General features: G+C 40.2%; 1 protein-coding gene across 4 annotated transcripts in view; it reads right to left on the bottom strand.

The window, feature by feature from the left end:
* Nucleotides 1-19,607, bottom strand: part of UTRN (utrophin) — a 356,936-nt gene that overhangs the window by 291,273 nt on the left and 46,056 nt on the right. For all 4 annotated transcript variants that reach the window (XM_017737228.1, XM_017737227.1, XM_017737229.1 and 1 more), the window contains exon 2: nucleotides 9,072-9,133. In XM_017737228.1, coding sequence (XP_017592717.1) covers nucleotides 9,072-9,133 — 62 coding nt within the window. The remainder of the gene's footprint in view (nucleotides 1-9,071; nucleotides 9,134-19,607) is intronic.

Here is a 19,607-nt window from a genome sequence, read left to right on the forward strand (position 1 = left end):
AAAGAGGAAGAAGAAAAAGGAAAGGGAGGCAGAGCAAGGGAAAGGAAAGTAAAAAAAATAAGAGCTAGGGATTGTACATAAGCTGTGGGCTAGGCTTGCTTGTGTCCTCATGAACTTTGCATGGTGACATTTGTTATGCACCACTAGGCGTACACACACAAGGATCAGAACCAGATCCAATCCATCATGTTACATTTATTCCAACAAATATTTTGGTGCCAGCCTTTGTGTGAACACAAGTAAGGGAGGGAAGAGACAACGAGCTTGTGCTAGTTATCCACAGCAGAAGCCACTTTTTCTGTTGATTTACCTCATGAGGAAGCAGCAGTTTATTAATGATCTCTGAGCTAGAGACCACATGCTACCATATGTACACAAGATCAGGCACCTCAGGCATCAGTTTTGCACGTTCCAGCAAGACACTGGCACTCTTTGGGACTGAGATACCACACACAGTGATTTCCTCACAGCAGCAGCCTTCATATGCCCCTTTGGCCATCTTTCAAGTCCCTCTACCTGGATCAGGTTTAAGAGGGTGACTCACACTTCCTTGTGTGCATCTAGAATTACTCACAAAGAAGGGTCATCCAGGCCAGCCAACATGACTGTGCAGAAATCATTCCTTCTCTTTGCCAGAAAGCATTCCCAGGAAGTGGATAACTTAAAAAAATCTGATCTGGATTTTGTTTATAAGTCATCTAGTGCTGCTGACAGTAGAAAGCCCAGCCATCAACACTTATACAGTTTGTTCTACTAAAGCCACCACAGCTACAAAACAGTGATCACTCTTGAGTATATTCTACAGTAGAACATTCTTAATTGTCCCTTTATTACCAATGGAGAACTGAATCAAAATGAGCCAAGTTAGAGAGAAAAAGGGAGTCACAAATTCTCAGTAGGACAAAACCTCCTTTTTTTAAACACCAGCTATTATGTATCATATTATCATGAATATTTATGTTCTTTATTCTTGAACATGAAATTATATGCAAAGGCAATCATTAAAGAAGTTGAAATGTTTATCTAGTTGTTTAACTAGAAACATGAAATTTTCTCATATTAATTACCGTGCTTTAAATCAATAAGTATTGAAGGTACATTATTAAATCTAATTTTTCCAATTAATGAATGCCAAAGAGATTGGAAAATAAGAGATAAGCCACCTCTATTTCACATCCTTCTTGGAGATACTGATTCAGACCTCGTAGTCACAACATTAAAACCAGGATGAAAGGTCCTCTCAGTTTCACAGGTAATACACACTGGCTGTCACCAGGACAGTAACACATTTCATGAAACCATACAAATGACCTTCACCAGCCACTAAGGGAATGCAGCAGACAAGCTCCAGCTGCTCAGAGCAGTGCTGCGAAAAGCCCTGGTTGCCATTTACATCAACTGCCACTTCAGGAACACCAAAGCAACCTCAAAAGACATAGGAAGCAGTACATACTGACTTTCCATCAGATTCTTCTGATCTTCAAATGTCACTTTTATGAAGTTAAGAGTTATTTTAGCTAATTATTTTTAACCAACATATGACAGTTTTAAACATCTAATAAGATGCTCAATAAATAAGTCAAAGTAGTAGTAGAACTGCAAAGACCCCTTTCCTTTGAGAATGGGTAAATATTGGACAGGCTGGGCTCTTAAATGAGAGCTTGAACCATTCATAGTGTTCAAGTACATTCCCAGGAAACTCATGGTAACTAGTTTAAACTCAACACAGGAGCAAGAACTACATTTTATCATGACCAATATCAAGTAAGAAGCATGTCAAGTGCTGCTACATCATAAGGCCAGTACATGGGAACTCAATGTGGGAAACAAATCAGAAAGCAAAAAGGTCATTGCATAAAGTAAACAACCATGTCAACAAATAATCTTGCCAGTTTCTAATTTAAGACCACAGACATGGTTTACAGCAGTATTTTTGTTAAAATGTGATACTTTTTTCCATTCTACTTCCACTCACATTCAGGAGTTACGGGATTTATCATTTATGTATTTATCATACATAAATACTAGCTATACTGTGACAGATATATTTTCCTTGAGTATGCTCTACTCCATGCTGAATATTTCCAAGGAGTTGTGGCATCTCAACACGACACTAGTACCAAAACTGTGAATTCAAATACCAAGTAAAACAAATAAATAAAAAGTTACAATCATAAGAGGAAGACACCTTATAGACAAAATTATATATAACTACTGGTGGTCAAAAATAAAACAGTTACAAGCAACTAAATAGCTATTTAAAACCCCAGACTAACAGGGGGTGGCAGGGGGAAGTAAGACTCATCACTGAGATATGCTGGAAATTTTGATTCTACTAGATGACAGACATGAGTTTAAGGAGCAGTAAAGCTGAAAAGCTAAAGATAGTTCAATTCACAGAACACCTAAAATATTTGACTGACAACATGACCAAAGGAAGGAAAATCTAACAGTGCAAATAGCATAGCAAGGCATCAGTAACTCTGCAGATCTTTCTCTCTCCAGTGTATTTATTAATGCATTTACATAAGCTTACATTATAATAACACATTTAATGTAACAAAACTAACCTCAGCATGCAATTAAGCTTCATTATGTTATATTACCAGCAGGAGCAGCTGGGACCATGCTTACCACTGTCAGTTATTTTTCTTGTAAGACTGAAAGGTTATCCTTTTATTTATAGTTTTTCAAGCCAGATAACTTCAAATTGTAACTTGGATCCTTAAAAAAAATTGCTGCTAACCAGGCTGACTATTCTCATTAGCTAACAGATAAAGGAACAGACTGGCTTTGGTGCCTCTACTAGGTCCAGCTCTAGCGCCTGAGAAGGTCAGACAAACACTCCAACAACTGATATGGTAACCTAGCTCATGGATCAGAGTCATACTCTATCCCAAACCCAGATCATTAACCAAAGTCAGCAATAATTAAGTCCATATTGCTATACCAAGCTTTCAAGTCCAGCAAGGGAGATGCTGCCCACACCTTGTTCTTAGGGTAGAAGACAGCAGCAGTTGAGAGGAGGGCAGAAAAATGGCAAATTTTTTGCTGTGGCTATAGCTGGGAGAGATCACAAATGCTATGTATTACTGCTTTTACGCTAAAAAGTAGTCATCCTTACCATAACTCATTAGCGAAGAAAAAATTATTTTTGTGCTTCTTGGCTAATATATATCCTAGGCCTAGAAAAGGCCTATTTGGTCTCCTCATAAAAAGAGACTAAGTAGACTAAAAATTGAGTTTTTCAAGGCCAGCTCATGCAAACACTATTTCTTTTCCACCCAGATTATTACTCTTTTTCCACCAAGGCTGTGGCTTTTTAAGCTTTGGCCATCTTTGAGTGATGTTACATTTTACAGTTTAATTCAGCATTGAAAAATATCAGAAGCAATTAGACTGTATTTTACCAGCCATCAAGTATTTCCTTGCTTGTGCCACAAAAACTGAACTAGAAAAAGGACTAGACACTACCTTAGCTGATGTCACCTTGGACAGACAAAATTGCCTAATCAATCTTTTTGGTCTCTTTTCTTTCATGATTAATACACTGAACTCCATAATTCTCCTTTTCCCCCAAAAAAACACTTCTGAAATGTCTTTGACCTCAGGTATCTTGGGTCATGAGAAATTAATTATCGTGAATAGGTATGATTTTTGTCTTTAAAAAGACTTATTGTAGTTCCTAAGGGTCAGCAGTAGAGCTGCAAAATGTCTTCAGAAGTACAGGACCTGACATTTCCTATTATGACAAAACAACCCTTGGAGGAAAGCAGAAAATTAAAGAGCAAAATTGGAGGAAAACATCTATTCAGCACACCACACAAAAAAGCTAAAAGACTTTGTAGGTAACAAATGAATTAATGCCTGGTCTAATGAAGGATGAACTGTGTTTCAAGATGCATATAAAGCCGTAACATTCCAAAGCACTCCAAGTACAACTCATCAGTTCTCCTACTGGCCTGTCTTCTCTCATCTTTCTTTGGTGTCCTTCCATGGGAGGGGACACATCAGAGCCCAGGAGAGGAAATGCACAGGAGCCCCACACTGAGCACTTGCCTTCTCAAAGGCTAACTTAGAGCTCAGCCCTGGAGGATGCATTCTGCTCCCAAGCTACACCTCCACCTCTTCTTTACTCTAACCATAAAGTGAAACATATTTTTGGAAGACCACAGAGTAGGAAAAAAAGAGCTTAAGATGCTGTAAAAGTGTGCGATGTCTGGCTTTATCCACACTGGCAGGTCCTGGCCTGGCTCCAAGCCCTGTCAATGTTGGCCAATGCAGATGTCAGGGCACTAGCACAGGACCTGGAGAATCAGAATCACAAACACATGCAGCAAGAACACTGCAAATGCACAAGTAAGACTGTATAAGGCTTCTGTACATTAAAAAAAAAGAAATTGAGGGCTTGGATTGGAAAGCGATGGGAACATGTGATGGAAAGGAAACGGAGGCCCAGCGCTCAGGCATGCAAGGGCTTTGAATGCAGTTCCTGACACCTTGGAACAATGCCCCAGCTGGCTCCATTCAACAGCCTTACATATCCAAGACTTATAACTGAGGGGCAGGGAAACCTAATGTCATTTTCACAGAATACAGCAAATCTCTGGGCTTTTATGCTCTTTTTGCAGAGCACAACCTTCCTAGCAGTAACACTTTTTTTGCCATCCCTGTGGGAAAACTTCCCAAATGTAATGAAAAAACAAGTCTTTGGTAAAAGGACAGAGCCTCAGCTTGCCCATGCTGGATCTGTGAACTGCCTCTAGTGAGTGACAGCACTAAGTTCCAACAGGCTGTGACAGACCTGACTCCATGGGTCTAAATTAAGTCAGGGCATCATGTTTCTTGTGCTGACTCTATATTCCACCTGCCAAGATCAGGAATAGCAGAAGAGGAGAGGAACCAATCTAAAAGCAAACTTGGAGAAGTACCACCTTGGAAAATGAGAAAACTAAATCCAGCAAAGACTGAATCCTGCAAGAAGGTAAAGAGAGGGCAAGGTTACAACCACTGAGACAAAGGGAGATGCAAAAATAGGACTGACCACACACGCATCAAATTCCATAAAGGCTGTAGAGGGGAAGTGAAGGGCAGACAGAGCAGGTCTGGAGCTTTGAAAAGAAAAACTGAGTCTTGATGGGAATATATAGTATAGTGACAAAAGCAAAAGTGAATATGAAATAGGCAGGGCAATCAAAATTCCGGATTTGCCAGGCAGGCAAGGCTTCTGACATGAGAAGGTGTAATAGTAAGTGAGGGAAAAAAAAAAAACAAAAAACAAAAACCAAACCAGAAACAGGGTCAGAGAGTAGGAGTAAAGAAAGAAAATAGGGCAGAAGAAAATTGTACTTGCAGGGTTCTAAAGTGGGACACAAGACTCCTGAATTCCTTAACATGCCTATCAAGTTTCTAGAAACCTTCTAGAGTTACAAGTGTGAGTATCCAACTACTTTGTTCTGTAATTATAAGCAGAAGCATCAGAGATGCTGCAAGATGGAATGAAAAATCCCAGGCCTGCTGATAAAACATGTAAGTAGATAAAGAATGAAACTATTCAGATATTTGGATAAACTAGGGTTGATTTCAAAATCTTTGTTCACTCTCTACCTATGTGAAACAATATATGGGTACCGGAGCACTACATTATCCTGCAGACTTGAATTCAAACTCCACTGTTAGCCAGAATTTCCCCTGTGACTCATCAGAATCATTTAAAACACAATTTTACATGCAATTACTAACTGTGTGCCAGATTAAGAGACTTCCTTAGATGATTAAATCCAGTCCTTGCTGACACAGGCATAATCATCTTCAAGACCCTTTTCTATGCTGATCAAGCTCCATCTGAAAACCAACCAGATATTTTGGATGGTTTGACAGTTTGCAGAAGAATGAACCCTCTGAATTCTGTCATAAGACTCAAGAGTTCTGTTTTATAACAAGAAATGTCAAAGAAATGTCAAATTCTCTGGGATAATTTAGCTAAAGTCTCAGATTGGGCACTCAAAATTAGTAGCCAGGTCTGATGTTTACTTTTCTTTATTTGCAGTTGCTAAAAACCACTGTGACAAGATAGCACTTTTGCACTGCAGAAAGGAGTTCTGAAAATAATATATAGGTATGAACTGGTAACTATTAATGAAGATTAATATAGAAAGGGATAAAGGGATAGAAAACAATGCTACATAGTGTGAAGAACATATATTAGTTATCCATACAACTAGAAGCTTTAATTGGTAAGGCTATACCACAGGGAAATAGCTAAATCTGACTCCTGAAATTAGACTGGACAGAGCAATGGAAAAAATACAAAAAGTAAAAACATTACATGACTTTATAAACATATGCTGAAATGCTCTGCCTCAATATCAGTCACTGACCTCAAGGTCAGTAAATGTACTCAGCCAAGACTCAGTGCAAACTTTCCTATTGGTTAAAGCGTGGTAACAGACTATTTATCTAACAACTTTTATTGCCTTTAATTTTAACAAAATATCCTTCCTACACAGCCATCACAGGCTTGTGAGTTGCAGTGCGTACAGCTCTCCTAAGGTATTTCTACAGTGAGCACTGAGTCTTGGCTGAGTACATTTACTGACCTTAAGATTCAATCCACTTAGAATGTTTGTGCCTTGAGTTCAAACAACACACACAAATAGAATGCATTGTTCTAGCACAGTTTAAACTAAGAGCACAAAACCAAATTACTGTACTGGAAACTACACCAAGAGCTCTGATTTCACTGATCAGGGTACCGAAGCAGGCACCTCACAGCATAACTGAGATACTTGAAGTGTTTTACTTACCTACCTATTCTCTGATGAGAGAAGGGAAAGACACTGCTCTCTTTGTAGATCCTTTGTAAAACCCTACTGAATTGTCTTAAATCAAACTTGGCATTATGCAATTGCAATTTTAGGACTTTTGTACGCTAAGCTAATTTATAAAGGCTCAATGGATTGCTTTTTATTTGCTTAAATGAAGGGCAAGTACAATATAATTAACATGGAGGGACAAGTAAAATTTTTTGAGTGAAATTTGCAATTCCACACAAAAATTTTGTTTCCTGCAGTGTAAGTCAGATTACTTTTAACTAACCTCTAAAAGCTCTCTATCCTATTAAGCAGCTAAATCAATCTAGTTCACATAAAAGGAATTTTAAACAACCCAAATGACTTTGTACATACAAAAACTTTGACACAGCAGGACTGAAATCAGTCCCTTAAAAATATAAAGGTACAGTTCAAACTAGACTTTCTTACACGAGGTGATTTCTACTTAACACCATCAATTTCCTTGCAATTTGAACATGCCAGTCTTCATAAATCCGTGTCTTGTCATGCCAAAATAGTCATGCTCAAATTTGAATTGAACATGGAGCAGTCGAGAGTATGTCCTTTCATAAGAGTCTCTTTAATCATTAACAAGGTTTTCATAGCTTCAGGTGTTTAATGGGCCATGAAGTTACAGAGTTATGAAGCTGCAGTTACTTCAAATCCTATGAGTATCTGACCATATCCTGTGCCAGGGAAATCGAGGCGCTTAGCAGGATCTGTCTGATTACACAGTATAGAAGGAAAGACGCTTTGTAAGATATACCCATGGGTGTCCTAGCAGAATGACTGAAAACAATTTTACCTTCCTCAATACAATGTCCACAGCACTCACAAACAAGTCACCTGGCACATTCTCAGTATGACTGTCATTCATTCTCAGTATCACTGTCATTTCAGTGTTCATGCCATCTTTATGCCAGCTACAGGACTATGAACAGTCCTTTCCTTCTCACCACTTTTTCTTCCCCTACGTGATCCTGCCCTGCCTAATGCTCCTCCTGCAGGACCACCACTCCTCTGGGCAGCAGTCAAAAGCTGAGCGTAGAGCAACCAGTTACCCACACACACTCTTCCTCTAAAGAGCAAACTAGCCAAGAATGTATTGGATGAAGAGTGCAGGATATCAGCTTTCAACCAAAACAAACCTAAGCCAAAATGATTCAACCAAGGCCACAAGCCTTGCATTGCCCAGTGTCCTGTTGCACGGGAAGGAAAGGAAGGTAAAAATTCCTTACATTGCTGATCAAGACCTCCAGAAGGGCAGAGCTCCAGAAACAGCCATTCACTACTAAAGCACTTTAGCAGCTTTATTTGAGGAGGAAAAAAAAAAAAAACCACAAAAACACCAAAACCAAACCAAAAAAAAAAAAAAAAAACCAACCCCAAACCAAAACACACATCCCTTCTTTCTATATTTATATCTGCTTTTAGGATTTCACATTCATGCCCCTTTTCAATAAGGGCACACAAAATAGTAGTTACCCCATTTGTAGCACCACACTAGCTAGAAAAAACATGAGATTTCCCTGATAATATCCCAGATTCTTTCACAAATTCAAACCATGAAGTAGGAAAACTTTCCACAGACACTATGCTTCTGGGCAAAGTGTCATTTTTCCCTATCAGAAGAACAGTGTAAAAAGCAGGCTTTAAATAGCATTCCAAAGCAAACTTCACTTCCTTTCTCATCCCAAACCATTAAAGATCCACAGTAAGTTTCAAGCCAGTAAAGAGAATTAAAATGAGAAATGTACAGCATGAGAGCCAAGGAAAATTCAAAATGAGCAAGTAATTATATAAAATTTCAGTCAAGACTCTTGTAGTAACACCAGGTGGCTTCAACTAGAGGTTTGCAGAGTGAGCAAAGCCAACTCAGTAACAGAATAAACACAGTAATGAAGGTTCAAAATCTGCTGCTATGCACTCTGAAAACTGCATGTAGAAACCAACTAAACCAAACCAAAACTAAACAAAACCAAACAGACATGCTCATGCAAAAAACTATTCTAATATATTAACAAATAGACTTACATTTTTTTCTTAAAATATAGTATCAAATGTTTATGTGCATGAGGAAATTGAGGGAGCAAACACTACAGTATTTTATCTGTTTTCACTCCATACTGGCATCTTACTAGGAGTATTCAACTAGAGTAAGAGCAAAGCATGTTTAACCAAAATTGTTCTAAACAGTGAATCAAACAAAATAAAGTAGTATATCCAAACCAACGTTACCTTGGAAAATCGAGCATTTATCCATTTTGTAAAGGTTTTTTTCTGTACATCATTGTGTTCATCTGGAGAGAGAGAACAAGAAAACAATGAGTAAAAATGCATTCTTCTTACTCCTAGATTGTTCAATACAGGTCACATTAAACACTGTCCTGAAAAGTGGGAGAATTTTTTGCCTAATCTGTCAATAAAGCTGTTCAACCATCCACAACACTTTGGTACTTGCAGAGTCACACAAATGTTTTGCCTTTGCTAGTAACCACAGCAGCTCCTTTGCAGTAGAATCAGCCTCACAGCACCTCCCAAGCGGGTTTCTGATGCATAAAATTCACAAGCTCCCCATCTGGTGAAAACAACCTATGAAACCATGGGCTTTTAATTAACAGACTTTGTCAACACCTTTTTGCCTGAATGCATTACTCCAAAGGGTGCCAAGGCCCTTATTCAAGCTTCTGATGCAGATAATAGCCTCCTTCGGTACACAGCACAGCTACTGTGGGAGCAAAGCTGCTGGAACAACCCTTGAAAGCACTTGCAGCCTTACCCACCCTCAGCCTGGTTTTGCACCTGGATTCAGAACCATGTTAGCGATCAGTCACAGACAAGTTCAGCTGAAGCATGGGAAGGGCTGCTGAGCCCTTCCCTTCAAGTGCCCTGCCGGTGTGACACCAAAGTACCACCACCTAGGGTCTGGGAGACAGCCAGGAGGACCCAGCAGGACAAGGAGGAAGGGCAGGCAAGTGCCTGTAGGTCAAGAGGGAGGAGCAGTGGCCTCCAGCTGTGCAGAGAGACAGCTTCCCAGGATGCTTAAGGAAGCCATTTAGGAGTCACCTGCAATTTTACAGAGCCGGTCCCACTAAACCAGGGTGAGTCACCTCCAGCACAGGACACTCCTGCCTGTATCACAGGACACATCTTGGGTAAATTGCACTGAGCACTGCTAAAGGTGAGCCTATGCTTCATCACCTGTACCTAAATGACAGTGAAATAACTGCTGACAACCAGACTAGGCAAAGGGGGTTCATCCAGCATGGATTTCCAGGTCTGCTTGCTGCAGACAAAATACATACATACATGCATGCAGCCTGTCAAAGGCTTTAACCTCCAAATCCCTGCACAGACCACAGCCAGGGCAGTCAGTGCCTTACACCAGGCAAACTGCTTGACAGCTGCAGCCCAGATCAGGAGTCTCTGAGAGCCCTTCAAGACTCCACCAGCTTCTTGGCAGATCAGTCTAGAGATACCCTCCAGGCGACCACAACACGCTGCTGTCTGGAACACTCTCTTGCAGAACCTCTTGGTGGCAGCTGGCATCAATCTTTCCAGACTCCATACCACAAAGCAGCACAACACGATAGTGTTCAGACTAACAGTCCCTGCACTTGGAATGAAGCCATAGAAAAAAAAGCCCAATTGCAACTCAAATTTTCTACTTCACACAATCATGAAAATTCATGCAGTCTGAAGCAATATCAGGTTATGATTAAAAAGCACCACTTACAAGATCATATACCTCAGCAGCAACTGAGACTGTTGTACAATAAAGTTTTATCTATAAAATTCAGATGTTTATTTTTAAAAAAAATTAAAAATCACAGAAGACAACCAGAATATTTCTTATATAGATGACCTCAACATTTCTCATTTCTGGCCTGACATGCACCTGAAGCTGATACCATCCATGTACTCACATCTAATATCTAGCCAGAAAGCTGTTACACACAGAAACCAACGACCAGGTATGCTTTACCTAACAGCAAGGAATAGTGGCTACAGCTCAGCCCAGATATAAGAAGTCACATCGGTAAGAAATGAAGTTAAATGAAACTTAAACTGTATGAAATTGTTCATATCCATTTAAAATAAACCCTCAGTTCTGGGCTTCTTCTAGGCTACAGCTGAAAAACCTGCTTGGGACACAAAGGGTGAATGTCAGCCAGGAGCCATTGCTTCACCCTTCTATGCCTCTCCTCTTTGGCAGCTAAAGCTGATCCAACAGACTCTACTCTTGAGTCACACCTTGAGCTCAACCAGACATCAAAGACAGACCAATGCATGAAAAGATTTTTCTGAGGAAGATTCAAGATACCTGTGGCAGCTGCACAGCATGCCATGCTCAGAACATTGAAACTCAAGGTGCTGTTTCAGGGGAGTATAATTACCTAAGAAATCTTGTTAACCCTGTCTTTTCCCCTCAGTGGCACAGAGCTCCTTGCCATCAAAGACATATAGAACCAAATAACTCTCTGGTAGTTCCTAAGTATCCATCTCACAGGAGCCTGGCAGACAAGATGAAACTCAAAAAAAAAAAAAAATAAAACCATTTTTTCCATACAAGACTGTTTTCTTTTTTCCCTTTTTAAGACACAGGAATGGACTAGATGGGTCCAACTGCCACTGTTGGACCAATATTTTCTATTAACATTAATTGAAAACAACATTTGTATTGAACATAGTGAGATTTAAACATGATTCTCTTTTTAAATATCATCTATTAACCTGTCTGCCCCTTTTGTGCCAACACCCGCAAGTACACAGCTGTGAATGATGATGTTTTCCTAAGGCTGCATCTGCCTTTTTCCTTCCTTAACCATCTGAGAGAATGAAGAGTAACACCATAATTTGAGGTATCACATTCTTCTAACATTATTACTCCTTAGCATGACAAAGGCAAAGAACAGAGAGGCCAAAAACAGTTGTATGACTGTGTAAAAGGAGAGCAACCATTATGAAAAGGATCTTGGATTTATAAATCCTGTGCAGTAGAAGCTCTAGACACCCCACTCTTGGAGAGTTCAGCCCCTTCCCCAAGCACACGAATGGCAGGAGGTGACAGCTCTCCTCAGCATTCACCAGCTTCAGCTTGCCAGGACTCCCCCAGCAGGCCTTGCTCCTACACCTGCTTGCTAGGTGTGCTGCAGTAGCATGCACGGCTCACTAAAATCCAGCGCCTTTTCTCTCTCTTTTCAAAAAGAGGGTTTTCTAGGAAGGGGAAGGAAAAAAATCCACCAAACCCCACATCTTTGATCAATAGAAACTACTTAGTCTTGGTAAAAGGTTTGGTGAACAAAGGAATACAAATGTATATACCCCTACTATCTCCTAAAGAGCAGAGCATCTTTTTTTCTTAAGCAAGGAATGAGAACCACCACAACTCCCATCTTCCTAAAACATCCTAGTCAGTTATAAAATTCATAGACAACCCTTGCCAGTCAGGCTCTGCTTTTATGTTTGCTTTATAAAAGCCTCTGAAACTCAGATTTTTGTAATTGACCATTACAGACATGGCTGTGTCAAGCTTTCTGCTACAAACCCCTGCAAAAAAAAAAAAAAAAAAAAAACCAAAAACCAACAACAACAACAACAAAAAAAAAACCTGAAATGTTGGTGCTTTGATAGCAACAGTGACAAGTTATTTTATCCCCCAAAGTAATTTTCTTTAGATTCCTACAAGTCTGTAAGGCAAACCCCCAGAGTCTGGCATTATGATCTGGATAACAAATTAGCCACATTCAGTCAAAAAAAAAAAAAAAATCACCATTCACAAAAGCACACAGTAACCCAGCCAGTCAACTTCTCACACAAGACATTAAAAATGTCAACAAGTTACAGCCCAGTGAGAAACAAATTCACCAAGTAGCTAAAACATTTGTTTCCTTTCACACTGCTGCAGCCTGACAGTGAAAGCCAAGGACTGACTCAGGGCCAAATTCTGCTTCATTACCTACCATTTCCTCTGGCCAACGTGGCTGTGCCTGCCCTCCAGTCACTTAATGGACTAGTAACAGAATGTCAGAACAGTTTGTTCCTTTAAGAGGAAATAAAAACAAACCTAAATACACACAGACAAAAAAAAATATTAAACTCTTGTGATGACAAAAGAGAGAAGAAAAGCTTCCTATCCCGGATGCCTGTTTGCCGAAGCCTGCTTGTTACACAAGATGATGTATGTCCACCTAACTGGAGTACGCTCTAAACAACCGGCTCCTGTGATCAGATGCCCAGGCTGTGTCCTGGCACTCAGTCGCCCCCAAGAGCCACTTTTGTAGCCTTACATACATACCTCCTCCACCCACAACACTGTCCCTTAATTTCGTTTAGGGCACCTTGAAAACACAGTTCAAGTCCAATCTATTACCTGGTGAATATCATGTTGGAGAGCAAAAAGGAATCTAAATTATCTAAAAATAGAGGTAAAAACAAAAGCCTCACTGGACTGCGGTTCGTCCTCTACTCAACCTCTGTTTCGTACTGAAAGAGAAGCTTCTTATTTCCCCAAAACACATTAAATGCTTGTATGACAGAACTGTGTTATTTAGCTTTTGAAAGACAGAAGTTATCACACCCAAAACAGCTGGCAGAACAGCACTATAATGAAAGTGCCCTGGAGAAGCATAGGCTTGATTGGCAAATAAAGTACAGAAATTGCCCAACCACTCCAGCGCACATTACCAAGGGTCATCTCACATTTTAAGACTTAAATTTGCCTTCACCACCTCATTATTTAGGTTCTCAGCAAAGGAATTTAGAAATAAAAGAAGGAATTAGCCTGTGGGTTTCAATTAAGACACTTGGAATGTAACGAAGTTAGAAACATCTCTTTGCCTAAGCCTTTAGGCAGTCGGGAGTATCTCTTGTAGATACCACCCTACCCAAGACTCGCACACCTATGAAACCCTGACAACAGTAACAAAAAAAGGGATAAAGGTTTGTATTTCTGGACAGAAAAAGCATTTTGAAAGCAACTATCTTTTAGTCAAGCTCAGACTAATTCATATAGCAAAAGACACAAAATAAGCGTCTAAAATTTCAGCATGGAGACCAACATTTTTTATCTTTTTAAGTTTTTTAGTTTTTATCTTTTTAAGATCATAGTTTAGTCTTTTTAAAGGAACAAAAAGCAAAAGTTGAGATTGTTCTGCAGATTCTCTCTTCTCTTGCAACACCATGGTAGAAAAAAATAGCTCCAGCAACACATAATTCACTTGTAAACTTTCACCTTTGTGCTGCAATTTTAATTTCTGCAATCGGTGGTATGCACAAAGCTTTCCCTCATTCCTTTTCCTTCTCTCTCCAAACTTCAGCAGCTAGGCAAAACCAGAGTTATATTAATAGTGCATCTAACAAAAAAAAAATCTGCCTACAGCAACTGGCACACAAAATGCAGTTGCCCAAATTGTAAGTTTCCTGTAGAAACCAAACTATGGAATATAAACATTACCAAAAAAAGACTAAAGCAAAAAGAAAAGTCATGCGCCTCACCACCTGGTGTTTCCCAACAGCAGACACCACCAAAAACAAGACACCATAGACGAGTAACAAGGATCACCCCCTAGTTGTACCAAAATGTACTGGAAGTTTAAGCTAAATTGTGTTTACTTCACAACAAAAAAATCCCCCAGCAACTGATAACCTAGAGGAAGGCATCCTCACAGCTGAAGGAATATTAAAATAGCTGTTTCCATACCTCCCAACAAAAGCAACCTAACATGCCATGCTGTGGTCTCAGCACATTGGAATGATGATTAAAAGGGAGGTATAGATAACCAAGCTCTCAGGAGACAGAAATAATGCCCAACACGGAGCCTGACAGCCCACACTGGTCAGCCAGTGACCCTGCTGATTTCACGGGATGACAGTGCAAACCCAAGAGCTGCAGGCAGTGTCCCAAGGCTGCTCCAGAGTTGCAGGCAGGACACAAGGCGCTCCAGCAACCCCACGTCACTCCAACAGCCTGCAATGACCCACTAACACCAGGTCAAAGTAAGCAGTGTCAGCTCCCAGTGCAAGACAGCCCTGTGAAGCTTTCACATACAATCCAAGTACACTTGAGCACATATTTCACAAACTGCCCAGCACATGGAAAGAAGAAAAAGGCAGGTAACTCCTGCCCAAAATCTGGCAAAGAAGATGTTTCTAAGCACACAAACAGGAAAGCACTTTAAGAAAAAAAGACAAAGTAAATTTATGAAGACAAATAAAATCACAAACTAGATTTACTACAGCTGGTTTTGTTATGAGCACAGATCAGGTCTTTGAATTTCTAAGTGGTTATAAAGAAAACAGAATCACTTTCCACAAGTTGGTGTTAGCCATCTGCTCCTTTTTCTCTGCCCAAGTTAGGACTATTATTAGGCTCACTTGCACTTGTGGATGTGATTCACAGGATATAAGGTCAGAGGGATCACTGTGATCAACTAGCATAATCTTCTGCATAACAGAAGAGCCATCCCCACAAAAAGCCCATCTGCATACCAGAAGGAAGCAGAGACAACAGATATCAGAGACCCTGCACAGGCACAAGTAAACAAGATTTTTAGGACAGAGAAGGAAGCCAAGCCATAAACTGTATCTATGCAAGTAGCTCTCCTAGTTATGGCAGTTTCAAATCAGGCAGACATCACAAACAACCTTCTTTGAACATCTTCACAGTACAAGAGACAATGTTATTTTGTTCTCTGTGACAGGCAGGTAAAGACAGTAGTTATTCACAACACTAAGTTTTTCTGCCCACTCATTCCAGAGTCTCTTCTATCCCAACTCTTAGTCAGAGGTTTTCCTATTTTTCTTTTCCAACAACCCAAAGGCTGCAATCCTAACACCACCTCATTCCCTGTCTTTTCACTCCAAATATTAAAACCTTTCCTGATCCATCCCCTCAGAGCTGCCTCTCTTTTACCCAAGGTCCTAGAGTCTACCATCATTCCTTTCTAAAACTCTCTAGGTCAACAGCTTATCACAGACAGAACCCAAATTCCTGAGATTCAAATAGTAATACCTGGCTCCTACATATTACTACATGCTCCAATTTCCTAAGTAGAACACAAAGAATGCTTGGCCTCCTACACATCAGTGGATGTCCCACTAGTGTCAGCTCCTCCCACCTCTTCACTGGCCTCTCACTGCAACTCCCACCCCATCCCAGCACACAGGTACAGGGTACAGGTAATTGGGTATGTACCTGGTTGTTCCTTCACATGCTGACTGGTATATTTGGCTGGTATGTTCACACATCCTCTAGGTGCTTAATTAGCTTTATAACACACAATTAGGTTTATTAAACTTCCACTAGTTACTACAAGTTGAACTAGTTGTGATGGGGAAAAAAAAATATGGAAAGACTAGTTTAATCAGAGTATCCTACTTTCCTTGTGAAAATGGATTAAATTAACAGATTTCAAAGAATTGTATGCTGTTAACATTTTCAAAATCACAAGTGCTATTTAGATGTTTCTGAAAGGAAGTTAACCAAGCATCTCTGGATACAGACCATATAGGACCCATTTCAGTGACAGCGGTGTGCAGAGTAGAGTAACTTAAAAACAAACGGAATTTATAACCCCATGGAATTTAAGTCTTTCCTAGCAGTCCAGTGTAGAAGACAATCATAACGTAACACCTCGAGCAGCTGAGTTATGCAAAGTCAAGGTGTCAGCTTTCTGGGTTTGATTGCTTCAAACCTCTAATGGTATTTAGAAATCTTGCCTAAAGACCAAAAAAATAGCATATGTGCGCAAAAAAAAAAAAATTAAAAATCACACGTTTTCACAATTGTATTTCATCTACGGAAGGTAATAAAAAAATAAACATTTCAATGATAATTAACACAGAAATTAAGAAAAAAAAGTAAAGAAGTGTCTTTACAAAGCCTTAACACACTATCTCTTGGAACAAGATTTCTAGACCAAAAACCCCAAATACAATGAACACATAGTTTATACACCCATTGCACTTTTGTAAGTCTTATAATCACTGTAATATCAAAGAAGTTCTCTGGCAATTTTATGTGGCTGTCTCAAGGACTAAGCAAGCTTCCACCTGTATGAATCCACTTCTCTTTGCACTGTTCCTAGAAAGTTTAGTAAAATTTTGGATTGAAGTGTTTTTATAGAAAGTACAGCGTGGTAGAGGTCAGAAGGCATCTATGGAGATCATTTGTCTAATCCAAGCCCCCAGTCAGAGCATGTTGCCCAAGGCCGTGTCCAGTCAGATTTCTAACATCTGCAGTGACAAAGACTTCACAACCTCTCTGAGCAACCCAAGACAGGGTTTTAACAAAAACAGAGATTCCCATGTTTCAGTTTGCTCCCATTGCCTCTTGTCTTTTCAATGGCCTCACTACCTTCTTCGCACTATCTCGTCAGATATTTATAAACTTCAGTAGCATCACTTGGATTTTGATCCTTTTCTTCTGGCTGAACAGGCCCAGCTCTGTCTTTCCCCACAGGAGAGATGTTCCAGTCCCTTCATCATCATTGTGGTCCTCACTCCAGTATGTTCACATCTCTCCTGTACTGGCGAGCCCAGAACTGGACCAAATACTCCAGGTGTGGCATCACCAGCACTGAGTAGATGGGAGCACATCCAAGAATGTGCAGCATGCTCATGCCTAAAGGAATGACAGAAAGGAAGCAAGCTCCTTTTTCACAAACTTGCCAGCAGTATCCCCAGGTAGCCAAGAAGGCCAAGGGCATCCTGGCCTGTGTCAGAAAGCCTGGCCAGCAGATCATACAGTGATCATCTCCCTGTACCTGGCACTGATAACATCACATCTCAAATCCTGTGTCCATTTTGGGCCCTGCACTACAAGACGGACATTGAGGTGCAAGACTGAGTCCAGAGAAGGGCAACAGTGAAGGTTTCAGAACTCAAGTCTTATAAGGAGCAGCTGAGGGAGCTGGAGTTCTTTACCCTGGAGAAAAGGAGGGTCAGGGAAGACCTTATCACTCTCTACAATTGCCGGAAAGGAGGATGTAGCCATGTAGAGTTCAGTTTCTTCTCCCAGGTAACAAGTGACATGGCAAGAGGAAATGGCCTCCAGTTGCACCAGGGGAGGTTTAGACTAGATATTAGGAAAAACTTCTTCACTGGAAGGGTGGTCAAGCATTAGGACAGGCTGCCCAGGGAGGTGCCAGAATCACCATCCCTGGAAGCATTCAAAAGGCATGTGAACATTTAGCAATATGGTTTAGTGAAAAGCTAAATAATTTCATTTAACAGACTACATATTAGAAAGCTTCTACACACTTCTGTCCAGCTTACAACAATTGACTAACACATTTCATTCTTCACAGTTAAGACTCATACCCAGTGATGGTACCTTATATATTCCTGGGCAGGCAATGCTTGGAAGACAGAAGTGGAAGAAACTGTTGCATACCCATCTTGACAACAAAGTTAAGCTCAGTCTTTACAGAAATCAAATAGACAAAGGAAGTTCAAAAAAGCACAAATTGTTTATTTTGTTTCCAGACAGGCCAAGTCTGAGCTTCACTGGCTATTCCATTATTTTGTCAAGGATCAGTCACTGATGCCAGTAAATTATTTACCTTAGCCTATTAACCTTTGCAATTAAGATGAAACCTGAAACATAGAAGGTTTAAAGGAAGCCCCTAAAATTCACATGGTGTAGTAGTGCTCTAAAGATGAAGCAGCCAAAAGCAAAAAGAATAAACAGGATAACTGAAGAATTTAAATCCAAAATATTTTTTAGTGCAAATTACACCAAATACTCTCATTTCTATCCCTAAAATAATCCAGCTAGTTCATTACAGAAATGGTCACCATAAGTTTGCCTGCTTTTAGCTTCGCATGACCAACCCAAAGCATGTTAAGTGTCTTATACTGTCACCCAACCCTAGTGAGGAAGATTAAGTGAAAGGCAGATCCAACCCTTGAGATAAATTATTTCCTTTCCCAGTTACATGCCTGTGCTGGCCAAGGAATATTGCACCACTGGGGAAGGGGGAACACCTTTGTGCAGAAACTGAAATGCTAAGCAAACCTTTGAGCATTTTGTCCATGACAAAATTACTGTTCTTCCTCTAGAGGTAACAGTCACAAAGGTGTCTTAGCCACTTTGTGTTTTCAGTGAGACATCTTAATGGAGAAAAAATAAAAGAGAATTGGAGTACAGTATTATGAATGGTCCCTTCTTATGGCTTTTGGCAAACATAAAATTTTCTTTTGTCATTTGATCAGAACAGCAGTAAGTTGAGGCACTGCTAATCCTATATCCTAATTAAACTCTCATTTCCTTCCCTGGCTTACTCATTAATTAGTCCCCAAAGCTGAACCCCCTCCTGATTAAGTGCTTTGAAAGCACATAAATTCTGTTTGGGAATAGCAGGACAAATATCTGGAACACATTAAACCAGGTATTTATGCAATCAGTTAAGCCACTGACCACCAGTGTGAGCTCACTGAATACTTTCCACTTCAATATAGAAACAGTGTGGAAAAAACTGGAGAAGATACCCCACTCTCATAAGACTCCACCTGGAGTACTGCTTCCAGCTCTGGGGCCCCCAGCACAGGAAGGACAAGGACCTGTTGGAGCAGATCCCAGAGGAGGACACAAAGATGATCTGAGGGCTAGAACATCTCTGCCATGAAGGTAGGCAGAGAGAGTCAGGGCTGTTCAGTTTGGCAAAGAGCAGCCTTCCAGTAGTACTTAAAGGGGGGCTACAAGGAAGCTGGGGAGGGAGACTGTCAGGAAGTACACTAATAGGACAAGGAGTAATGGTTTGAAAGGGAAAG

This window comes from Corvus brachyrhynchos, unplaced genomic scaffold (assembly GCF_000691975.1).
Source record: "Corvus brachyrhynchos isolate BGI_N302 unplaced genomic scaffold, ASM69197v1 scaffold6, whole genome shotgun sequence".
NCBI lineage: Eukaryota > Metazoa > Chordata > Aves > Passeriformes > Corvidae > Corvus > Corvus brachyrhynchos.